The sequence below is a fragment of the Lacerta agilis genome, chromosome 2 (genome assembly GCF_009819535.1).
Source record: "Lacerta agilis isolate rLacAgi1 chromosome 2, rLacAgi1.pri, whole genome shotgun sequence".
Lineage (NCBI taxonomy): Eukaryota > Metazoa > Chordata > Lepidosauria > Squamata > Lacertidae > Lacerta > Lacerta agilis.
The window spans coordinates 28,123,938-28,149,035 of record NC_046313.1 but is presented as its reverse complement, the minus strand read 5'-3'; the positions used below and the strand labels follow the sequence as shown (position 1 = coordinate 28,149,035).

Genomic DNA, 25,098 nt, shown 5'->3' with positions numbered 1-25,098 from the left:
CCTGCCTTTGGACTAATGAGGAGCCTTTGGAAGAACTTAATGATAGCCTACAATGAGAGCCCTAAACTGTTAAATAGATGAAAGGCCCTAAATTGTTTTCTCTCTGTCTTGTGGCTGTTTTAATCTTTGTTTGCACAATGTTAACATACCTGTGATGGGAGAATAAATACAACCTGCAGTGATGGGAACTATTAATTTCTTCCCCCTTTTGGGTGGGTGAATAGGCAGATGCCTAGCAGTGATAGCTGTACTAATTAGGGAAAACTATGAAGGCTTAGGAATAGTGTGTGCTCATAAAATTGATTTTCCCTGTACATAAGTTTTGTTCATATATTGTCGTCAGGTGGATTGCATTGAAGTGGCTTTGGAAAGGTCATTGCAGGGATGTGGGCCTTCCAACTTAAGAGTGTCCATTCTCTTAGACTACACAAGGGGATCTCGGGGTAAGTGTGTGTTGCTTGGTCACAATCGCATCTCATGTTAGCTGGACTCGGCTGGTTAGGCAGGCTGGACATCTCAGCTCTAAAGAACTATGTTTACAACCTCTTCAAATTTAGAGAATTTGAGCCTTTTGAGGGACCAGTAATCAAAGACCCAACATTTCAGTAGTCTTAATCTGCAGATTTTCACACCCAAGACTCTACTGGCAATGACCATTTTACGCACATTCAATATGTGCACAACTCTGCATGTGGTCATCACTGCAAACCTGAAAGTAACTAGAATAAGGGCAAAAACAGTGCCTACCAATCCCATGAGCCTTTGAAAGTGCAATCCTAGGAGTCCTTGCACTGACCATTGAAGCCCGTGGAGAAGTGGAGTTTGAGCAAAGAGGTTTGGAGGGAGTGATTGTGGTGGAGTTTGGTGGATTTAAGGGTTTTTCAAGGGTTTCCAGAAGTTTGGAGAGTGTTTGCAGGATTTTTGGATGGTGTTCCCAATATAAGCAGTTTCACTTACCCCCAAGTAAAATGGTCATTTATACATCTGAAGAGTCATAAAAATCACAACCAATTTTCCCCCTCTGTTACATTTTGGCAAAATATTTTTGATGATGAGTCATTACTAACGTCATTGATTTTAGTGGATCTACTCTTGGGTATGATGGAGCTGGCTACAGCCAGCTAGCTTCTGTGTTAGCTAAAAGTGAACCTTGGTATTCCATTCTTTCTCCTAATTAGGTTTCATCTTGCCCAAAGTTGGTGGCAATGTGGAAAGCACAAAACCTCCAACTCTCTGAGCTAGCATCACTGCAGCCATAGGGGGACATGTACATACCCAGGGGTGCCATCTCACTCTCAGGATTGTGGGTGTCCGCTGCCGTAATATGGATGTGTGACATCACATGCACATGCCTGCACGTAGTGCATGCGACATCACACGGACTGCGTGCAGGAAAACGGTGACTTGCTGGCTGTGGAGGGTATAGCTGAAGTGCTTCTCTCTTGGAGGCACCGCCAGAGAGGCTGACTGGCCGCCTCTCTCCAGCTTTGCTCATTCATTTGTTGGTGTCCCTGGAGTTGGCTCTTATGTACGTAACAATCCTGATAAGCAGTAATTGTCTATTGAGGAACTTGGACTGCTAAAAATGTTGCTATAAAATATGGCTTGAAGAAACAGCTTGCTTAAACTCAAATATACATAGTGTGTCAAATGTACTGTCCTTTTATTGAAGCTGGCAATCCATTTTCATTCCTGCCTCCCCCCCCCCCCAGGCCGAAAGAACTCTCGGACCATGCTCCTTCCACTGCTGCAGAGGTTTCCAGAGCAAGTCCGTGTCTCTCTTTTCCATACTCCTAATCTGCGTGGTCTTCTCAGACTCCTAATCCCAGAACGTTTCAATGAGACCATTGGGTTGCAGCATATCAAGGTCTATCTCTTTGATGATAATGTGATCTTGAGTGGGTAAGTCCCTTGTTGCAAGAAACGTAATAATGGGGATATGTGGATGAAAATGTGATCTTTAGAAACAACAGGAAAAGCAACTAAGGCCTTGCTGCTTGTTCTGCAGACATTGTGACATAATTCTCCCTCCCACCTTAGCATTGCTGGAATATTGCCTCCGTTTCTGCTTCTGCAGAATATTATGAATTTATTCTCATTTCAACCAAGCAGGACTAGGGAGGTGGGTGAGGGAAACTTCCTGTGATGGTTCAATAGATATCCTCAGCTAGCTGTTGGCATTCTCCCTCCTTTCCCTTTCCAGAGCTAACTTGAGTGACTCTTATTTCACCAATCGTCAAGACCGCTATGTGCTCCTACAAGACTCTCCTGAGATTGCAGATTTCTTTACTGAGCTAGTAGATGCTGTTGGGGATGTGTCCTTGCAGTTACAGCAAGACGATACAGTCCATGTGATGGATGGGATGGTGCATCCTTACCAAGGTAAGAGGACCATTTAATAAGCAGTTTTGATAGAGGCATATTTTAATTGGTGTTATATGCCCTCTCAGTACCTGAAGTTATATTAGCCCAGCTGTTCTTCAGCCCAGCTGAGGTTCATCTTGTGTACCTCTAGGCAATAAAGTACAAACATACTCCTTTCATTTCAAAGGGGACAGGAATGTTTGGGAGAGATTGTAGCCTAGTATCTACACTAATAAAGTGCAAGCGTCTCTGTGTCCAGTCCCTGTGTCCGTGGGATTGCGCTACTGCGCATGTGCCCTACGGACAGCCGTTGGGACTTGGAACGCAGAGACACTTTGGGCGGCCGTTGGCGTGAGCGAGCTGCTCCCCGGCGCTCGAGCCCGAAGAGGCCTCACCGTTTTGGGCGCTGAGGCAGCCCAGCTCCGGACCCTGCGACGATGACGACGGCGGCGGCTGTTGTTGTTGCTGCGGTTGCTGCTGACCCCCTCCTGCCCCGTTGGCCTGCATGGTGCTGCTGCTGCTGCTGCTGCCGCTGGCTCTGAGGGGGTTGGCAGCAGGGGGGGCGAGCCCGGCGGAGAGCGAGGGGGACAGGGACGAGGTGAGGTCTGCTCTGCCCGCGGAAGCCCCAGGCTCTCCTGCTCCCTCTGCCGCCGTCGGCGGGTAGGCCTGCACTTTCTTCTGCGGTGGCGGTGAGGCTCCACCGGTGTCCGAGTCGGAGGAGGAGGAAGCAGAGGCCAGAGTTTCCTCGGCGAGAGCGGCCGGGGGGGGTGAGGAAGGGTAGGTCGGGGTGGGAGTGGGGTGGGGGAGGTGGTGGGGGTGAGGAGCGGGGTGGGGGGAGCCCTGGTACCCCTTTCTCGAGGCCCCAGGCAACATTTTTCCGTAGATGCAGGGAGGCAGGCTCCCCCCAGGCCCAGGGAAAAACCCCACTGCTGCCACCGCTGCCTCGCAGGCTGGGCCGGTGATCCCTCTGCCTGCCTGTCTGCTCTCTCTTGCCTTGGCTGGCTCCACCGATTTGCAAAGGAATTCCCTTTGCATATTGGTTTTTACCTCATGATCACTACCTTTTTTTGAAAAAAAATCTTGCTGTACATCTGTTGAAGTCCACATATGTTCTAGCGCCCGTTAATTTAATGGGTTTAAAGCACTAGTGCCTTTCATAAAGTAGGACCAAGGTCCAGACTTTCCCATCTCTCAGTAAAAGAAATGGAACTCGGAGTAGGGCTGGAATAGACCTTGGAGAGTTGTTGCTACACCGAGTAGACAACGCTGATTTCCTTTCCACTGGAGACTGAACCTAAGCTAAACCATGGAACTCTGCCCCCCCCCCACTTGATGTGTTGTTTGCCTGACCTCTGGACATGTATGTCTTTGGTGTGGCCAGGTAGGGATGTTTCTTACGTGAGTCAGGAAGTAATTTAGCCTAACCAGTTGGGAACTGACACAATATGATATCTAGTAATGGGATTAACAGTGATGGAAAAGGTGTGTCAATAGATAGCATTGTGATTTGGGGAAACTTTGTAGCCCCAGTGCTGTTTCCATGATGTTTAGAAGTTTCCTATGGATTGCAAAAGTAGAGCTAAACATTCTGATTGCTGGATGAATTCCATGCTTGTGAGTAGTTTTGCAACCTTACATTTGCAATGCGTGTGAGGGTTTTGTTTTTTAATAAAGCAAACAATTCCCAGTATTGTTGTACAGTATTTGTGGAAGAGTTTGTGCATGGATGCTTATGTGCTGGATATTATTATGTACTCTTAGTGAGAAAGTGTTTTTTGTATAGCACATTTGTCAGGGGAATACTCTTCTTCTGTTACAACCTGAAGAAAGCAAAATTTCTTTAATATAAAGTGTTAAGATGCTGGGTTGTCACCTTCCCTTGGGAGAGGTTTTCCAAGCACTGCCAACTGTTGAGACATCTTCCTGGCAACACAGTTGCTGAGATTTCTGTGATCAGGTGAGTTTCACAAATGCAAATGCCATGGGAATAGGTGTGGGGGGACTGCCCTCCAGTGTTTGTTTCCTTGATTAGCACACCACAAAGGTTGCCTGACAAAAGACCATGCCTTTTGGATGGCGTGTGAATATTTGCCCTCCTTCTACTCCCCCCCCTTTAAGTCATAAGGGCCCTCTTTTTTCATCATTCACACACAATAAACTCTGCTAGTGAAGTGACAGATGCATACAGTGTCTGTTTGGGCATTCAGTGAATGGATTAGCACTTGCTCTAGTTTCAGCCAAACGTTTCTAGTTGGAAGTGTGTGTTCTTCCTTGTTCTTTGTCCTTCCACTTTCCTTTATATGATGCCTTCAGCTAGGTATTTGCCCCTGACCCTTGCACACAGGGAAGAGGGACATGCCTTCCTAAGAACACATTTGCTTAGAACTGTCTCAAGTATTACTCGCAGCTGCTTCAACCTGAAAGTGAAGGGTTCTTTCACCTTCTTCTGACCACTGGGTTGGCGACTAGATGCTCAAATCACATCAGAAGAGCTGGCTTTGGTTGGAAGGAATTGATCTTTTTTCCCAAATGGGTAGCCTTGCTATAATATCATAGTTTAGATAGCTACCAAAGCCTTAATTAAAAGCCTGAGTTTTTTATTACTGTTCCTAAAGTGGGCCATGCCGAATTACTTTTGAAGTATATTTGAAGCCATGCTCCCTCCTGCCTTTCCATTTCTTTACGGTTCTACAGTACTAAAATAAATGTTGGTCTGGATTAGAACACCATGCATGAAAAATGCAGGTCATAAAATCCAAACAGTAACAGTGTAATCCTTTTATTGGGACTAACTAAAATGACAAAATAGCGAGCCACCTTTTGAGTTTTGCCCAACTTCTTCAGGCTGCTGTTAAGCAAGCAAGTAAAAGAAAGGGTGTATTATGGGGAGGGAAATTGATGTTGCTCATAAATGGTATATTGGAAGTCCTCCCTGCAACATAGGACCATCTTAAAATGGTGATAAGGAATCTCTCTGCAGACTATAACATCACACTCCTGTGTATGCGTACTTAGGACTATGTGACGCTGAAGTCAGTGGAACTTACTTCTGAGTAAACATGGATAGGATTGCTTGGCAAGTTTGCCAAGTGCAGAAGATCAGTTTGAAATAAGTTAATTTGAAGTATATTATTTCCACCTTTGCTTAACAGAAGGACTACCATGTTTTCATTGTTTTGCTCTCTGCCTTGTAGGGGACCTGTTGTCTCTCTTTGTATTAGAGGCAGATTGAAAAAAAGTGCTGGCTTTTACATTTTCAAAGAGAGGGTGGCTATTAATAACAGACTACTAGTATGCCTCAGTACAACCTGAGATTTCTTCTGTTGGGCACACATTAGCTTAATTAGAAATCTGTGGCAAGCTATAATGTGACAACCAGCCTCTTGTTTTCAGAGTATAATGTGGCCATTCTATGGTGGGTGGCAGAAGTCTGTTGATGTATGCTGCAGCAGATGAGGATATGTGAAGGGAGCCTTTATATTCCATCTGCCTTAGCAATGGGCTTTTGAAGCAGAAGGGGGGAAAGCATCTTTACCTTGATTCAGAGAGGAAATAGATGAAACCATCCATTATAGGCAGATGCCTCCAGCTTCTCTGATCGGGCCTGAGTAAGAGATTTCCTGTGCCTTCCCCACTTTTACACAGCTCCAGACTTGCTCATTAGACAAAGAATCCTTCCAGTCTGATTTGGGAGGATCCACTCTGAAATGGAGTGGCTGGGGAAACTCAGCCAGATGGGCGGGGTATAAATAATAAATTATTATTATTATTATTATTATTAATAATAATAATAATATTATGTACAGGCACCAACCTTTTTAAGCACGTCAGATATATGTGTGACTGTGCCGAACTCAAAAGTGACCTGAAAATGTAACCAAAAGGAGCAGAACAGGGCTGGGGCAGAACAGGGTGTTTACAAGCTTTTCAATGGTGTTTCAAATATACACAATTTCACTTAAATGTTTGGTGCCTTGGAATGTAACCCTCGTGTAAATTGGGAGTTGCCTGTATTTTAATCTGGTTTTTGTCTTGTAAATTGTGGCTTGTAGAAAAGGCAGTATATAAACCATCTAAATAAATACTTGCAGATCTATGAATTTTTGTTCTGTTCTTGAACTCAAACTAAAACCCATGCAGTTTGTCTCTATAGGATTGAACATGAGCAGAAAGTGTAGAAAAAAAATCAGATTGTGAGGCTCCAGTGTCGACATCTGTTCAGCTGGCAAACTCCTCAGATGTCAATGGGAAGTCCTCTAACTGGAAAGAGTACCTCCAAGCCTTCCTGTGGCCCATGCTTTATATGGAAGAAATGCATTTGGAATTGCTGATGCAGGCTTATTCTGTGATAGATGGTTTCCTCTGAATGCCCCAGCATTTGGATACAGGCTCCTTTTTGGATATATGTTTTTCTCTCAATGTCCTGGGATGACCTAGCTTCTATTAGTCATACTGGTATTCTTTTGATCTCTTTATAGTTTCCTTGCACGTGTACAGGTAATGCTGTTCAGTGTTGTCCCCCATTAAATCACTTATTCATGCCCTCAGGAGACAAGACGGCCTACTGTGAAGCAGCAAATAGGAGAGTGATGGAAGTGATCAACTCTGCAAGGACCAGACAGGAGTTGCTCCACACTCAGACTTTCCATAGCAACCATGCAGAAGGAGGAATCCCATTGTCCAAAGATCCAAAGGCAGCTGCTGACAGGCAGCCTGAACCGGACACGTGGATTTATCCACTCATACAGATGAAACCTTTTGGGATTCACATAGATGAGATTGTCACGGAGACTCTCCTGTTGGAAGCAGAGCGGGGTGCCAGCATACATCTCACCACGGGCTACTTCAACCTCACACAAGCCTATATGGACCTGATCCTGGGTACCAGGGCCAAGTACCAGATCCTCCTAGCCTCACCAGAGGTGAATGGGTTCTTTGGGGCCAAGGGAGTGGCGGGTGCCATCCCTGCTGCCTATGTTTACATTGAGCGGCAATTCTTTAGCCAAGTGTGCTCTCTGGGTCAGCAGGAGAGAATTCGGCTGCAGGAATACTCTAGGCGTGCATGGACATTCCATGCCAAAGGTGAGATCTTGTTGGGGGAAGGCATTTAATATAAGAGCTTAATATTCAAAGAGCTTTGTTTGCTTTTCTGTTGGTATACTTGGTATACTTGGTATACTTTATACTTAGGGCCGGCTAACCTGCGGCCCTCCAGATTCATTGGACTCCCAACTCCCATCAGCCCCAGCCAACATGACCATGATCACGGATGAGGATGGGAATTGCGAGGCCAACAGCAACTGGAGGGCCACATGTTCAGCACCCCCGATTTCCCTGAATATTTTACCTAAATTGGGGGCTAATGCATTGAATTATCTTTTAGTATCTGCATCCACTTTGGGAGAAAAGCTCTGTCACTTGGATAATTTCCATGCCAGTTCCTAGCCTGCTTATCCTACTGCTTTTTTCAGTTTTAGTGATTTGATTGTGCATAGTATCAAAAAGGCTAGGAACAGGCAACCATCATGATATGTTTCCAAGAAGTGTATGCTGAGGATTCTTGAATCAGATGCTTAATTCACAGAGGCCATGGCAGCTTTGATTTAAGCAGCACATTGGGTGCCTCTTCATTCCTCAACTGACTGATGGCAGCAAAACCTTTGTGTTGTATTGTGGGTAATTAGTTTGAATTAATCGCTTTGACTCAACTGTTCAAACAGACTTCTAGTTCTAGCTAAAACCTGTCGGTACACTTCATGACCAAACCTAAATATGAGCAAGACTGAAGTTGTGACTTTGTCCTTAACATAGAAGAGGGAAGCTATCTGATGCTAGATACGGGAAGAGCTGGGAGAGGAGTTGTTATTATTTGACTGCTTGTCATTTTGTCTTACGGTGTTTCTTCATATGTAAGTGATGTAGCCAATGGGGAAAACAGGAAATTGTATAATTTGTGTCCCTGGAAGGGAGATGTGAAAGCCAATTGTAGTCTTAAATTAGGGTTTGTCAGTTGATGGCTTGTGGTCTGAATTCCCTTTGTACTCCCTTAAGCTGCCTATCTTCCAACCAAGGGAACCTGAGTGCATAAAGGAGATGAGGAATCCTCCCCTAAATGCAGTGACTCAGTCTGTTCTAGGAAAGGAGGATGCTGAAATCAGGTCCATTCACCAGTGTTTATGTCCCTCCTTTCTCTTTCTCCTTTGTGATGAAATGTTTCAGCTTCCCCTTCTGTGAGGAGAAGTGTTGGGTGGGGAAAGCAAGGAGACACTGTGGGATTTCATAAAACGATGGATGTTCAGGATGCAGTCAGGAGTGGAGAATGTGTTTCATGTGCCTGATATGCTCCCAAAAGACATGGGACCACTGATTGTGAAATAACTGGGCTAAGCTTTGTGATTCTTTCACAAGGACTGAGACATACCCATCATATTTTGGAGACCAAAGCATAACTCTTTGAGAACTAATTCTTAATGCTATATGGTGGTGTTTTGAAGTTCTCTTGTTGTGTCACAGAAGACTGCTGCCACTAAGCTGCAGCTTTGACAATGGTAGACACTGCCTCTGTAGCGTCACCTTTGGTTCCCGCTTGCTTCTCCAATGGTTGTGTTTTTATTGAACTAGTGTAAGGAAGCACCACCCCTTTCTGAGACTTCCAAGCTGACAGCAAGCAAATTCTGCTCTGGAATGCATTTTGAAGTTCCCGTGGTCAGCTTTCCATGGTACTGAGGGAACCCATTTGTCACTTACATTAGAAATGGGATTAGAGCAAACTGAGCAGGCCTCCCTTGAGCCTGTCCCAGCTCACATCCTATTCGGCTGCCCTTCTCTAGGGACCCCTGTTTTTGTTTGTCTACGTTTGTGGTTGTTAATGATTATGGGAATGCTGCTATCTTCCCTGCCTCCTTCCTGCAAAGCTGCTGGGAAGAGGCTGGTGGGGTGGGGTCGGGTGTGTGTGTGTTGCTAACTCTTAAGAAAACATGTCTCTGCACACTGCTGCTTACCCACAACCATGAGAAACAGTAAGGGAGAGGGCCACATGGGTAGCAAACAACATTGCTTACAGCTGTGCAATTGTGCTCACTCTTAAGATCTCCTGTCAGCAATCCTCTGAATGTGGGATTTGCATAGGATGGCAGGTAAGCATATCTTATCTCTAGCTGTGGGTTCTATTATTGGAAGACCTGGCTACAACCGCACCAAAGATACATGGCTTCCCAGTACTGATTGTTCTTTCCCACATATTCAACTTTTACACCCAAGAAGAGAGATGTGGTACAAAGACACACAGCATTTGAGAAGTGTGCAGCCAACATAGCTGATAGTGTAGCAGCGCAAGGCAATGTCACTATCCTTCCACAACATGGCTGGTTCTGCTTGAACCATGTAAAACTGAAACTTAATGACAGCTGTAAAATGGGGAGTGCTGTTGAAATTAATAATGCCACCAAAACCACCAATTTCCACTGCCCTGGGCAATCATGCTATCTTCAATTTATGCATTTGTTGTTGCCAGGCATTGAGATAGAAGAATAGTTCCCAAATATAGTCTTGTGCAGGTGACTGCTCCCTTGCTGTATAGTCCAGGGGACAGCAACCTTTTTCAGCCATGGGCCGGTCCACCGTCCCTCAGACCATGTGGTGGGCCGGACTATATTTTGAAGGGGGAAAAAATGAATTCCTATGCCCCACAAATAACCCAGAGATGAATTTTAAATAAAAGGAAACTTTCTACTCATGTAAAAAGACACTGATTCCTGGACCGTCCGTGGGCCAGATTGAGAAGGCGATTGGGCCAGATCCGACCCACGGGCCTTAGGTTGCCTATCCCTGGTATAGGCCATCTCAAGAAGCTCTTAGGCACTCTGAATAGTTGGCACTGTTGGAAATTCACAGGTTTCCCAAACCAAATTGGGCTAGACTACTGCTGCATCTATTCTGCTTTGTGGCTAAAGGGGCATTTAAGGATTTATTCATAGCATTTGTACCTTGCTCTTCAGCCAAAAAAGGTCCCAGAGCGGCTTACATAAAATCAAAACAAGACACATTAAAAATAAAAGGATTCCTGTTAGGGAATCAAGCAGGTGAAGAATATGAGATACTTGGTAGTAGTGAGGTCATAAGCACACTCTCAGGAGAGAGAAGTATGTTCTTGGGGCAAAGAGAAGAGGAGAGTTTGGCAATTGGTTATGCAGCTGAGTGCCAGGTATCACTTGAGACCCAGATAAGGCTCCTTTATTAGACTGAATGATGATAGAGAAATGTTTTAGGTTTCCCCTCCTGAAAAGGTGAGTCATGAGATGAGCGGATTCAGCCTGGCATAGTCACAAAGCTAAGTTTGTGGGCTCAATCAAATTCCAGCATGCCTGCAGGCATCCCTCTCTCCTCGTTCTGCAAGGCTGGATTGGATGTTTGGCCAGGGACATCAGCAGGGCACTCTTGCTTGCTCATTTGGTTTTCTAAATGGATATAGAGAGGGAAGAGTGTGGGGATGTTTAGAGTTACAGGAACTATTTCAGACTTGGAACACAAGACACTGTCCAAGTAGGTCAAAGTAACTGTAGATTATTCTCCTTGAGTAAAAAAGCTACAAGCTGTGATGTTTGTGATGCTGTCTGTGAAAGGGCTTCTTTGCCCTAGCAGAGGGGTGCAGAATGGACACAGCAGCTCAGAAAATAGAGGCAGTTAATGCATGTGCACAAGATTGCTAACAAACAGGAAAAATGTCTGTTCAGCTTTGCTGGTAAGCTTTAGCCATTTGCCTAAGTGTGGAAGTTAATTGATTTTAAATTTCTTGGAGAATGGTCCAGGACCCACAAGTGGGCCTTGCTTCCACTGCCTGTCCACTGGTGACCAGTGCCTCCTCACTTGCCCACCCTGCCCAACCAGCCTTTTCACAGCCTTTTTGTTGAACCAGTGCCAGCAACAGCTTTTCCTTCAGTGGTTGCTTGCTTAAAACTTTATATCCTACTTTCCCGCTTACCAGAATAACTAGTTTCAGGGACTTAATGATGTTCAAAGAATGGTAAAGCAATCCCCAGTCATTATATAATTAAAACAATTAAATGCCAAAAACCTAGAAACAGCATGGCAGAGCACCAATGTTTTAACTATATTTAAGATTACAATGTTGACAAAAGTGCCACCTGAACGAAAGTGTCTTTACCTGGTGGCTGAAGCTAAGCAGAGAGTAGAGCAGACCAAAGAAATTTCTGCAGTTACAGAAAAGGCTCTCTAATGTGTCTCCCATGTCAGGATGTTAAATAAGGCCACACCATTAGGGTGTGGGCAGCTAGTAACTCTGTCCATGGTGCTGTGTTACTCCCAGGGCTTGGGCAGTTTGAGGGAGACCTCTTCCTTTTGATTTCAGGTGGGCAAAGAGACATTAAGAAGCAGGAGTTGAGAGCCAGGTGGACTGTTTTCTTGTTCTTTCCCATGTTGATAAATTCCAATGAGAGCGAGTATTGCAAGCAGGGTTTGTGTGCTCAATGGCTATAATACTTCTTCCCTGTCGCTTCCCCAGTTTGTGGCTCCAGTGAGAGTGGAGCTAGTAAGTGAACACCAGAAGGATATTGGACGTAGTGGGAAGCTCTGTGCAGGGTTATGGTTAGTTGATAGGATTGTTTGTTTTGGTGTGTTTTGCTGTCATGCTTCTTAGCCCTTCATAGTGGTATTTTAAAAATAATTGAGCTGTTTAGTTCACTGTATAGTATGTGCTTAGGAGATGGGAAGTTGTTAGCTAAGGGAGACCAGGGTGTCACCATTACAAGGATGGAGGGAGAGATGGCAGGGGTAGGTGAACTAGCCATTACAGGAGAAGGGCTCTCTCTCCTTTTCAGTTTGTTAACCTGAGTCTGTGATGGTAGCACTCCTAGTTGTAGGTGATGCTTTTGTACACTAGGGCAGTAAATGGAAGAATCGGAGCCATCCAGTTGGAGTTGGTTGGAGCAAGGGTGTGTGGTGAACTTGGGTTGGCTCTGTCCACCAATGGCTGCTGCATCGTGGAGCAGTCGAGAGACTGAAGGCTCTTCAAAGGCAGTCCCAAGTATTATAGGATTATAGCTGTGTATTATACTATTATAGCTTGCTGATTGTAAGGTTGGCAGTTCAAATCCACATGACTGTATGAGCTCCCATTGGCTCTGTCCTAGCTTCTGCCAGTGCAAGTAGATAAATAGGTACCGCTGTGGCGGGAAGGTAAACGGCGTTTCGTGCGCTCGGGCTTCCGTCATGGTGTTCTGTTGCGCCAGAAGCGGTTTAGTCATGCTGGCCATATGACCAGGAAAGCTGTCTGTGGACAAACACCGAATCCCTCGGCCTGAAAAGCGAGATGAGCGCCGCAACCCCACAGTCGCCTTTGACTGGACTTTACCTTCCAGGGGTCCTTTACCTTACCTTTACCTCTACCTTTATAGTAGGGCAGCATTGCAGCAACCAATGGCTTGTCTTGCACATGCTCATTAGCTTGCTGCTTCTTTTTTCATGATTTATTTCTCCTGACCCTTGAAATGGAACAACTACTATAACCCCAATATAATTTACCCCAGTGAACGTACCTAGTTTTATTCAGTTGCAAACCCACTGTTAATTGCCTTGGCTCTTGTTTTCTGTAAGATGGGTCGTATACATCTGATCATCATTTGTCTTGTTCATCTGGGGTTTATGCATCACAAAGGGCAGTTTAATAATGATTTTATTCTTTATACCCCACCCATCTGGCTGCGTTTTCCCAGCCACTCTGGGCGGCTTCCAGCACATATAAAAACATAATAAAATGTTGAACGTTAAAAACTTCCTGATACAGCGCTGTCTTCTGATGTCTTCTAAAAGTTGTGTAGTACTTTATCTCCTTGACATCTGATAGGGAGGGTGTTCCATAGGGAGGGCACCACTGCTGAGAAGGCCTTCTGCCTGGTTCCCCATAACTTCACTTCTCACAGTGAGGGAAGTGCCAGAAGACCCTTTAAGGTGGACCTCAGTTTTCCATCATTTCCCAAGTGTGGCAGGAAATATGAAAAGTATGCTCACATGTATTTGGCTCAGTAAGAGATAATGATGAGAAGTGTTTCCTTTAAGCTTGTGTGGTTTTCTTCAATGGGAAGTGCTCTACAAATGTGGACACTCCCATTGGCCTGAAGGAAATGAGATGCAAAACTCATGCAGTGTTAGAAAAACAAAAGTTGCCATCTTATGATTCCCACAGGGTTGTTCCTTTGTTCCAGATGAACGGGTGAGACCAGGTTGGTAGACTGGTGTTGCCTTTGGTGATTGTGCTGTGAGTGCTGTTTAGTTTTGTTTGTGTGTGTGTGTGTGTGTGTGAGAGAGAGAGAGAGAGAGAGAGAGAAGAGGAAAGGGAGGGAGATAGATAATGACATACAGATATCGCTTCTGAAGGATAAACCTTTTTTTCCATAGCAGTTGCTCTGATATGATCAGCAGCAGCATCTACAGTAAGTCATTCTGTGCATAAGTACTGATCTTGAGGGATTATAGTCTTTGCTCCGTCAAGAACCTGGGCGCATCACTAATTTATTTTTAAACATGATCAGTGTAATATTAAAAGCCTGGGCCTTTAGTGCAGCTGTACAGGGTGGGGAGTGTGTGTTGCAACGGACCTCAGAGCATGGTCTGCATCCCATTGTGCAGGGATTGTGTTGTACAAGCTGAGAAAAGCGTCTCCAAAAGTGCAGCCAGGTACTCTGTTGATTTTTGTGCCATTCATTTTCTGCAAGGAAGTATCCCTATTTCCTGGTTGCTTCTTTAGTACCCTGACCTATTTATACTGCCAGTAAATTAAATATTTGGTGTGTTTTGTTGCTTTTCCTTTCAAGAATAAACTATTGTTTGAGGCTCATAACAGCTTCCATGAAAACTTCCTTCGTCTGCCACATTTCCTTTCTCCTCATGTTTCCTTGCAGGCCTCTGGTTGTACCTGGCAGGAAGCAGTCTACCCTGCTTAACTCTGATTGGCTCTCCTAATTTTGGGTACAGGTCGGTTCATCGGGACCTCGAAGCACAGGTTGCAATAGTGACGAAAAACAAAGCCCTGCAACAGCAGTTTCATCAGGTGCGTAGTTCGTGGGCCGATGACTTGAGTGCTCCGCTTCACATTGAACAGCCCTAAGATCTATAGGTGAAGGGCAGTATACTAGTTTAATGAATAAAATAAAATAAAATAGTGGGGTTGAGGGAAACTGGAAGTTTGTGTTGCTGTAAAACTGGAGTAATTCAAAACTGTCCAGAGGAAGTTTGTGTGAGCAGTTACTTTTCTTTATTTATTAAATGTGTTGGTTGGTCTTTTACAAAAGCAACTCTAAGCCATTTAAAATAGAAAACAGATACATTAACACTGGAAAAAAGAAAACCAAGAACAATCTTTTTTGAAAAACCCTCCAGTGATGGATGTATCTGAAATAGCTGTTGTAGTCCTGAATGCAAACAGGCTGGTCCCGGAGGCTGAAGATAAACATGGGAAAAGCTGAAAGTATTGCTAGCTGTCCCTGATGCATACATGTGCTTTTCTCCTTTGACTTGATGGTTGTCCCCATGTGAAGATAAGTGGGGAAGTGTAGTGGCCCATAGTTTTTCTAAAGACTATCCTAGTAGCTCCCAGTATTTAGGTAATCTACCTGGTTGATGAATTTTATAAAGAGGGGCAAAACTCTTAGCTGCTTTCTGGCTTTTTCTTGCTCACAAATGCAGAGGAACGTTGTATCTTTTCGACTTTTCGACATACAGTACAAGTGCCGATGTTCCCTTTATAATTATTCTTGTAGGTTTCCATTTAGACTTTTCTGCTCCCGATTCTCTCCTCCTCAGTTTTATTTATAAAACAAAGATTATACAGAGCCCGAAAGAATACGAAAACAGTGCTCTTGATTTTTAAGGTTAATGAAATAGTTGCTATGGGCTTTCCCAGGATTTCTTGGTGTGTGATCTCCTGCTGGCTGCAAATATATTTCAGATTGACCTGATTCTATCTCTGTTTGAGTGACCTTGATTCCCGTCTCTGTCCACTTGCTTATTCTGGACTGGCGTTTTAATTGCCCTATGCAACTGCTGTTGGATTTGCATGTACATATTAATCCCGAGATTTAGTCTCAACCAGTTAATCCAAACTAAAGTTATGATTACTTGTCGTAACATTGAATTTCACTGGAAACAGGAGTTCCCATAAGAATGCTTACCCCTGGTTTCTAACTGAAATTTGCAGTTGGTTAAATTTATATGAAAATACCTGGTACCACATAAAATCCCCATAAAGCAGGGCTGGGGAACCTCAGGGCTCGGGTTAAATGCGGCTCTGCAGTTTTCTCTGGCCTTCAGAATCTCCAGCAGCCCTTTGCACCTAGACTGGAATGTGTTGTCAAACTGCTAATGCCTCTTGCTTGTTTGAATGGCAGACAGAGAGGTGTGTGTATGTATGTAGAAATTAGCCCATTGTACATTTGTTGCACTCTTCACTTTAGCCTCTGGCCCCACTCATCACAGTCACATGGGCTCCTGAAGGTTGTCCAAAAGGGAATGCAAGCCCCTCGTCCCGGGAAAAGGTTTTCTACCCGCAACACATAGTCTCTAAGTGTTGACTGGATTTTTGAAAGAACATTGCTTGAGACTTTGTAGCAGCCAAGCCATAGAAGCCATGTATAATTTCAGCCTTTAAATGCAGGGGCTCCATAAATACTGTATTGGCTTACTCTCTAGCAATTGTTTTCCCCTACGCCAGAGGATTCAGGGGAGAGATTGCTCTCTCCTCACGCTGCTTTTGTACAAGGCAAAAGCAGTGGAAATGACGGTGACTTGTGGAAACAACCAACCAACCTCCCAACCTCCCAGCTCTCCAGCTCTCTCTTCTCTGGAGCATGCAGAGGACTTGAGGGAAGGGTAGGGTCTTGTTCCACATTGTACAAGGAAGGCTTTGGGAAAGGCAAGAAGTGGCATGAACTGTTCTCACCACTTCCCTCTTCCACAGGTACTGGGGAAGGGGAAACTGACGAGAGCAGTTCATGCCACCACCTGCCTTCTTTTGAAGTATTGCACTATATTAAACTTGACTTAGCCCCTCCCACAATTCCTCTCCATGTGCTGAAAGATGGAACGGTTTTTTTAAAAAAAATGTTCCACTTTTGTATCATCTGTCGGAGGTTATAAACATCCGATGTATACAGTAATCTGAAATAAATGGGAGCTATTGGAAATGCGGTAAGAATTCAGATGACAACCTAGTAAGCTACATACACAAACTGTTGCTGTTATACTTATCCTTTGTGGAGCATTGGTACCTCTTGTTGTAGGGGGTGGTTATGACTAACCCAACTAAGTTTCTTATAGTTTGTGTGAATCCTGCCTTTGGAGTGGATTGAGAGCATTCTGAAGTCTGTGGATAGTCATTTTTTGATCCTTTAATAACAGTCCTTTACATTCTCTGCTTCCCATCCCATGTGGACTGCAAACCTTTTGCGAAGGCACCATGTCGGGACTGTGCCCTGTATACTTCCCAGCACATTGTCTTAGCAGCATTAGCAGAGTCCTTAATGGCACACTTCTGCTGCTCAGTTAGCACTTCCGCAGACCTTCAATTAGCCCTAGTTCAAATCACCTTTCTAACTACACTTGCTCTGCCTAAGCTGTAATTTCCAGTTGGTAAAGAAAGTCAATTGTGCTAGCCCTCTTTAGATGACCAAAACACATGAATTAATGAGGGAGAAGAACACAGGAGGACACCCTTGTTCACAAGCACATTGAATAAGGTTTACTTTTTATCTATTTACTTAAAGAAGGCCTTGTTAAATCCTAGAGGGAACTAGTTTACAGGAAATAAGAGGGGGCGGGGGGAGAGAATTAGAATGCAATCTGCATGGGCTAGATCTGCTCAGCTGGGCTTGGGAAGGTTATACAGTGAGGGGGGAAAGTATTTGATCCCCTGCTAAATTTGCCTGTTTGCCTTCTGGCGAGGAAATAACCAGTCCATAATTTTAAAGATAGGTTTATTGTAGCTGTGAGAGACAGAATAACAACAGGAAAACCCCCAGAAACCCAGAAGACAAAAGTCAGAGATTGATGTGCATTATAATGAGTGAAATACCGGTAAGTATTTGATCCCTTTGCAAAAGATGACTTAGTACTTGGTGGCAAAACCCTTGCTGGCAATTACAGAGGTCAGACGTTTCTTGTAGGTGGCCACCAGGTTTGCACACATCTCAGGAGGTATTTTGTCCCACTCCTCTTTGCAGATCCTCTCCAAGTTGGTAAGATTTTGAGGCTGATGTGTAGCTACTTGAACCTTCAGCTCCCTCCACAGATTTTTGATGGGATTAAGGTCTGGAGACTGGCTAGGCCACTCCAGGACCTTAATGTGCTTCTTTTTGAGCCACTCCTTTGTTGATTTGGCCGTGTTTTGGGTCATTGTCATGCTGGAATACCCATCCTCGACCCATTTTCAATGCCCTGGCTGAGGGAAGGAGGTGCTCACCCAAGATTTGATGATACATGGTTCTGTCCATCGTCCCTTCAATGTGGTGAAGGTGTCCTGTACACTTAGCAGAAAAACACCCCCAAAGCATATGTCCCCCTCCTTGTTTGATGTTGGGGATGGTGTTCTTGGGGTTGTAGGCAGCATTCCTCCTCCTCCAAACACGGCTCTTTGGTCTTGGTCATGGTGGCTACTTTGGAATCTGCTGAATTGATTGCTTCTGATGACAGGTGCCTTTTGTACAGGTACTGTAACGAGCTGGGATTACAGGTAAGACCTCTCCCTTACAGAAGTGCTTCTAATCTCAGCTCGTTACATACAGTGAAGATACCAGGTAGCCTGACATCTGGCTGGTTGATAGGGGAACAAATACTTATTTCACTCATTATAATGCACATCACTCTCTGCCTTTTGTCTTCTGGGTTTCTGGGGTTTTTCCTGTTGTTATTCTGTCTCTCACAGCTACAATAAACCTACCATTAAAATTATGGACTGGTCATTTCTTCGTCAGAGGGCAAACGGGCAAATTTAGCAGGGGATCAAATACACCCCCCCCCCCTCACTGTAGGTGGCTAATAATGTGGCCGAGGATGGGAGATTGAACTGTGTTGACTTTGGAGTCAGGCAGAAGTCCTATAATTGTGTCAGGGCTCTCTGCATGTACAAGAACCCATCTTGCTAGCGCAGGTGATAAAGTATCTTTGTGCTGTAAGCACTACTTCAAATTGCATGGGGTGTATACGTCCTGTATCACACAGACACTTGCTGTCCCTGCCAGCTGTATTGTTTGTTCTTTGAAGGTGCTTAGTATTTCTGGGAACCACAGCGAAACCTTGACGGCACATTCATTTAAAAACGCAGCTTCGGAGCTTTTTCTGAAGAGAAATGAACCGTCTGGTCTCTGGAGATTAAAGTCAGGCTTCCTTTTGGACGATTATAGCTCAGGGTTTGGCTGTTACGGGAAAAAAGTAACTGCAGGGCCAAATCTCGCAATGCTTTCCTCCTTTGTGTGTTTGTATACATATGTGGGTTGGGCTCTGTGTATGTGCAATTACTTGACTCAGTTGGCATTTGAGATGCCAAACTTGGGAAAGCAGGTCAGCCTGCATAAGAGGTACTCTCTTCAGGGGAATGAAAGTATATGGATCCTGATCAGCCCTGTACTTTGATTAAAACCAATTAAAGCAGACAATGATGTTATATTATTTTACCAACAATCAATAATGCAGTCTAGGAGCAGATGTTCAAACTCATGTAGCAACCTCCCCCCTCCTTTTCCCCACTATAGGAGCAAGAGCAGCTTTATTTGCGGTCTAGTATAGTGTCTGCGTCAACCTTTGAGCAGTCTAGTCGCTATGTCCAACTGTGGGTGAAGATGGTGACACCTCTGATTAAGAACTTCTTCTGAAAAAAGATAGGCGGGTCCTTTTGCGGTGAGTTTCGTATGTTGTTGTTTATAACCCCCCCCCCGGCAAGCACTTTAATAAACAGGAAAGAAGCATGAGCCGATTTCTGTTACAACCAAGGCAGTGTTTTTCCTTGCGCAGCATAAGCCTGCTATCCAAGGGCCTGCGTTGGACTGTCATTGCAAAGCGCTGTGAGACCTTATTAATTTGTATCAACCCGTCAGATTATTCTGAGAAAAGGCTAAAACTCGCATATAAAATAACTGGAGAGCAGTAAAATGCCAGGCAGGCAGGCATGTGTGGAGGAGAAATTGAGGCTTCAAATAGACAGTGCAGGTCAATTGCATGAGGGCTAAAAAGAGTAGAAGGGAAACAGAAGGGCAGATATTACAGCTTTGAATCAGGTGTTCATCCATAACACCAGGGTTTATTTGGACAGTTCCTTATGTATTATTTGGGACCAAGTTCTTTTTGATATTTGTTGTTGTTTAGTGATTGAGGTGGGGCTGAGGGTTTGTTAACTGCTATTGTAATGAAGGGAGGTACTGGAGCTAATCAAGAATATGAACTTAACAAATGTTTATATTCTTAAGTAGTGCTAATGTGACTACCAGGAGCGCCTCAGGCATTAAGCTTCCTCCTGCAGAGCTCCAAGTAGGCCAAATCAAGAGGTGCCTCGTGGGTTCAATAAGTTACAGAGGAAGGCATTTGCATTATTATGCCCAGCTGGTGAGAGAGTCCCTTCTCCTTGTGGATTAATGTTGGTGGAGATAAACCTGAGCTAATCAGCATATATTTTCATACTTAGGAGAACTGAAGTGTCTTCTAGTCAGTTGCAGTGAATGAATGGTACACAATGAAAGTGAACTGGGAAAGGAATCCTGGCCAATGTGGACAAGTGTCCACAGACTAGTTTCTTGTCATAAACTGCAGGCTTGCATATATTATTATAAAAGTACTGCTTATCAATGCCAACCTGAATAGCACAGCCACACTTTTTTATTGAAAATTTTGCAAACAAGTCTTCTTAGTTTCTATTTTGGGAAAGGTGGTGGGGTGACATGATGGAGTGGGGGGCGTGTGGGTAGGGCTTTGCTTTCAACGCAGGCATTAAACTTGTAAGAGCAAAGCAACTCCAGCAAGAATCCACTTAGCTGGCTTCTCTTTTGTCTTCAGGTTGAAGGTCCAGACGTAGGTGGGGCCTCGCATGCGCGTCTTATAGACAGGACACTCATACATGTTCTTGGTGTCCATACGATCCACGGGAATGGCTTTGATGAAGATGACGGGCATCGAGGGGGTCAGCTCCTTCAGACGTGCATCACTGATGACACCGGTCTGAGTATCCCAACGCGCACCTGCAGGAGGACAGAACTGTGATGTTGCTTCAGCCTAGAGGGTGCTTCATTTGCAGCAAGCGTTAAGGAACCAACCTTCTGTCTTTAGAAGCATGGCTACAGGCAGTTGCTCCGGCTTGAATGTGCCTTTGCTGTCATCTCAATAATTTACGTGAGCATTCTGAGCATTAACAAGCTAGAAAGAGCTGAATTCACAACTCTGCTCTGAGCCTACGACAGTGTTCCTTCTATCTTCATTCAGCCTTGTAGGTAACAAATGTCCCCACCTACAGTGACTTGAGCACTAAGGGTTAGGCTTCTTCAGGGGCAATATTACATTCCTAACCTTAGCCACGCTTAAGAGTATTTTAATATGGTCAATTAAGTAGTTTGGTCTGTAAGGGCAGTAAAATAGGCATGTGCTGCCCTCTGCTGACATGCTAAAATGATATGAAACAATAAAGGCAGCTACTGCAAAGTGTTGTCTGCTTGATCCTTTCTTGACAAATATTTGTGCTTTCAAAATAGACAGATTTCAGCCTGGAAGTAGTTTACAGTGTGGAAATAAGCAATGAACTATCCTTAGGAATGGAAAATAATAAAATTTTACTGCACAAAATTGATTAAGAATCCTCTGCTGTTACCAAGTACAAATGTACACAGCTGAAGCGTTGATGGGGTGCCCGAGTTGTGCCTGAAAGCGGTGGGGCAGGGGAAGGTGGTCTTGCATCAAGGTCCTGGAGGCAAAGGGAGAACCCAAGGACAAAATGTTCTAAAAATGCAAGAAACTATAGTAAACCTTCACCCCCACCTCTCTCAAAGAAATAGCACAGGTGAAAGGGAGAGCTTCCCTACAGTAGAATAGGACAAAGGAGAAACTGTCTTGTCTGCTGTTGAATGACTGCATCTCTGTCTAACATGATAAGCTAGATTACCTTCCATGAAAAGCCCATGCACATAGGAGCCTTCTCGAGGGGGAGCTGTCATATCTTCCCGGTTCTTCTTGGTAACTTCCACTGAAAGGCACATTCGGTCAAGAGGCCACTCGTTTTTCCTAGCCATAGACTGCATAATGGCCGTGAGGAAAGACTGAGGGTTAAAGAAGCCTGCTAGCCATACAGTTGTGGGTAGGGCAAAGTCTGTTGTCCAGGCCTCCAGCTCCTGAAAATGGAAATATTACACATAGCTAAGCATGTTGAGGAGGTCCATGTTTTCTGTTGCACTTGGGCATCCATCTCCCATCAGCCCCAGGCACCACCACACTCACAGGGTGACACATTTCCCATTGCTTTAGTAGAAACCAACTCCTATAAACACATTATCTTCACATAAAGATTATGAAAAACCTACGCATGTCTGTCATCCTATAGGATGATCAAGACTTTACCTAGTAGAATTGCTTGCAACTACAGCTGTAAAGTATTTTTGTTATTTTATTAAGGATTGTTATTAAGGATATATAGAAGGTAAAATTGGGGGGGGGGAACAATGCGAAAGCAAATAACTCTGAGTGTTGCTTAATTAAAAGATGATGCTTAAGTACTAGTTCTTAGCTTTTCTGGTTGTTGCACTGCCAGGAAAGCTAATAACTTGTTTTTGGAGAGCTTTAACAAAGGAAACATCTTCCTCACCCTGATACGGAGCAGTAGGTCAGCATACCAAGCTCCCAAGCTGAGCAAAGATGGATAAGCCCGGTTTGTCCAGGAATCAGGAACATTGTCATAGTAAAGAGCATTTGATAGATCTTCCATGTCTGTTGTGATTGTCAATTCTCCCTGTGGGAAAAACAAAACGAAAGCTTTTAATTGGATTCCTCCATCAGCTCAGCTCAGCTTTTTGTGGCTATGCAGACCATTTGAAGAATTCTTAGTGTATTTTTTACGAAAATGGCATCCCTGTTGATCTAAGGTTCTGGTTATGTGAATGCTCTGGCATTAATTACAGCACTTTCAAGATTATATGTTATGCAAACAATGTACCGTCTTTCCTCACTTGTGGTGGTGTTTCCAGGCATTTTCCCTCATGGTACTGCTGATGTTGTTGCAATTTAAATTTCCCAGCACTTGCATTGCTGAGAAAATGAGATACACTCCTCCAGCTAGTGCTATAATTACGGGTGCCAACGCTAATGCCGAGCGGTTGTATAACTGATATCAATGATTAAAAACAGCAAAACACACACACACACAATTTTTTGACCCTTAGTAAATTATTTTTAGTTCTCTGCTGGACAAGCCCTTATTGGTTTATGGTTCCAACACATACATCATTTCTGTGAGTTGTCGTATGTGGCTCATTTAATGTCCAGCAGCCTTATTTCACCATGGGGAGTTTGGGGAGCAACTGCATTGAGCCAACGCCTCCCTGTCTCCTGGGCCAGAGCACACAGTTCTAAACGGCTTGTTTTGTTTTAAAGGAGGAAGCAACACAATGAAGCTTGCAACAAGGATATTTTTCTCTTTATCCACCCCACCTTACCCTAATCTTGCCATAGAATTGTATTATGGAAGACTTGTTGGAAGGTTGAGCTATTGGCAAAACCTGAATATAGTGAAGGCAAAGTCCACTGGGCAGTGAACACCATCTGTGCTGAAGTCAGCGACCTGCCAGTGAACATAGAGGAAAGAGCCAAGATGCTTGTCTTGGGAATCTATCTCCCTTAATTATCATGTGCTTGTATATACAAACTACTGAATATGTACTGTTCTGATTGGAAAAAGAGTATCATTATCTTCTAGTTTAAAGTGCAGTAGCAGGAAAGATGAAAATCAAGTCTTGATGTTCAGGCATTTCCTGTTACTGAGAAAGCATGCTCCACTTTATTTTTCCTATGCCAGGTCATGTGTCAAGTATGGTGATTGAACCAGGTCAAATGTTGTTGTGCAATAGCATACAATATGCCCCTACCTTCAACCCCAAGTTTAATTCTTTCAGAGAACGTCTAATTTCACTGGTAAGGATGTTCATTCGTTCACATTCCTGGAAGGCAACTACTACATATGGGGTCTTCTCAGCTGCCTTTGCCATGATCTCCACCATATTGAAGGGCTCTGGAAGCCGATCCATGATCTCATCTAGCACAGCTTTTACCTGTTACACAGAAGGCCAAATGAATGTTTCGCTATACGCAGCATCACTTCAAAATGCTCCAAAGAGTAAGCAAAGCACTAGACTAAAATACCTGCCCCAGCAGGTGGGCAGACTTCAGAGCATTTCCCACATTTCCTGGGGCCTGAAGAAATATCAGTGCAACTGAAAAAGGACTGACAGTGGAAGGGGCAGAGCAGGTAGCAGCAAGCCTAAAACCTGTTGCTGATTAGAAACTAGGGTTGGGCAATATTGGGTTTTCAACATTGTGATATATTACGAGCCAAACATCGCAGTTTGGCGATATACCGCAATGCTGAAAAGAGCTGCATTGGCCCCAGCCTGCAAGGCCCCGGGTGAAACCACTGAGTGAAACCACCATAACGGTCTGCCCATCAATGAATCGCCCAAGCCTATTAGAAACATTCAAATAGGAACTCCAAACCAATATCAGGACCCCGAGAGCCACGGTCAAAGCAGACCAGCAGGTTTTCCTACCTTTTCTTCTCGGGACACACCAGTTCCCCCTCCGGCATCTGACTCTTTGGGTTGCATTTCCAGCACAGTGCGGAAAAGTTTCTCAGAGGTGACAGTGAGGAACCCAATCTCTGCATTAGGATGAAGCCCGTACAAGTAAGGGCTCTCAGGTGGGAGATTTTCATCAATATATTCATGATATCCCTACAAAATGTAATATGCAGAAACTTGGATGTTATAAGATGTTAGTGACTGACTGCTTAACGCCTACGCCAGCCGGGCACATCGTTATCTTCAAATTAAGTTTCCAGTAAACTATATGCTCATAACAAGCACTGTCTTGCCAGTTGATGTGGCTGTTTCCCCCGGGACTTTTATCCAACTTGTCCACAACTATAATACTGTTTCTCGTGGTTCTCTGAAGTATTTTTCCATGTTCCCTGTGCTGAGGTGTAAAACTATTTCTGTGGTTGCTGTCCTTTCTCTAGACCTTGCTATTGTTTCTTCTGTGGAAAATAGCATTTGCACCTATGGCTACCATTTACTTCCCAAGATGAATTATCAGAAGTGTGTTGTTGGAGCACCTCCCCACCCCTCCATTTTTCACCTTATAATCGGAGTTTGGTGGTATAAGGAAACCTGGTGCTAGCATCATTTCTCCCTCCAGCATCTCCATACGGATGTATTCACCCAGGTAAGTCCGGCATAATCTGCGGTCCCAGTCATCGGTGATGTGTCCCCCATACATGATCTCCCCAAAGAGATACCGCAGGTCATCCCAGGGAACCTAGGGAAAGATGCCACAGAGGGAATAAAGCAAAATTTTGGGGAACAACACCCAACATTCTACTCGTGTATATAAAGGTATTTGGGCTTTTTGCCACAACAAAAGTTCTTTTCAGAAAACATACTAGTCTATTAAGGGGCACATTTGGTCTCATAAGTACAGTGAAAAATC

The 25,098-nt window shown here is 44.3% G+C and overlaps 2 protein-coding genes across 3 annotated transcripts in view; one reads left to right on the top strand and one right to left on the bottom strand.

The window, feature by feature from the left end:
* The window catches only part of PGS1 (phosphatidylglycerophosphate synthase 1), a 38,161-nt gene extending 17,107 nt beyond the window's left edge, over nt 1-21,054 (top strand). Inside the window, exons 4-10 of one of the 2 annotated variants that reach the window (XM_033139059.1) lie at nt 344-443; nt 1,713-1,902; nt 2,204-2,382; nt 6,913-7,446; nt 14,280-14,428; nt 19,122-19,251; nt 20,416-21,054. In XM_033139059.1, coding sequence (XP_032994950.1) covers nt 344-443; nt 1,713-1,902; nt 2,204-2,382; nt 6,913-7,446; nt 14,280-14,428; nt 19,122-19,241 — 1,272 coding nt within the window. In that variant the 3' untranslated portion in view covers nt 19,242-19,251; nt 20,416-21,054. Of the gene's footprint in view, nt 1-343; nt 444-1,712; nt 1,903-2,203; nt 2,383-6,912; nt 7,447-14,279; nt 14,429-19,121; nt 19,267-20,415 lie in introns of both variants that reach the window. The other variant, XM_033139057.1, reaches the window with a different exon arrangement.
* LOC117040927 (dynein heavy chain 17, axonemal-like) overlaps nt 20,264-25,098 on the bottom strand; it is a 91,000-nt gene continuing 86,165 nt past the window's right edge. Inside the window, 6 exon segments of the mRNA XM_033139056.1 lie at nt 20,264-20,597; nt 21,512-21,737; nt 22,208-22,351; nt 23,484-23,666; nt 24,162-24,344; nt 24,748-24,927. Of these exon segments, the coding sequence (XP_032994947.1) occupies nt 20,350-20,597; nt 21,512-21,737; nt 22,208-22,351; nt 23,484-23,666; nt 24,162-24,344; nt 24,748-24,927 (1,164 nt within the window). The 3' untranslated portion in view covers nt 20,264-20,349.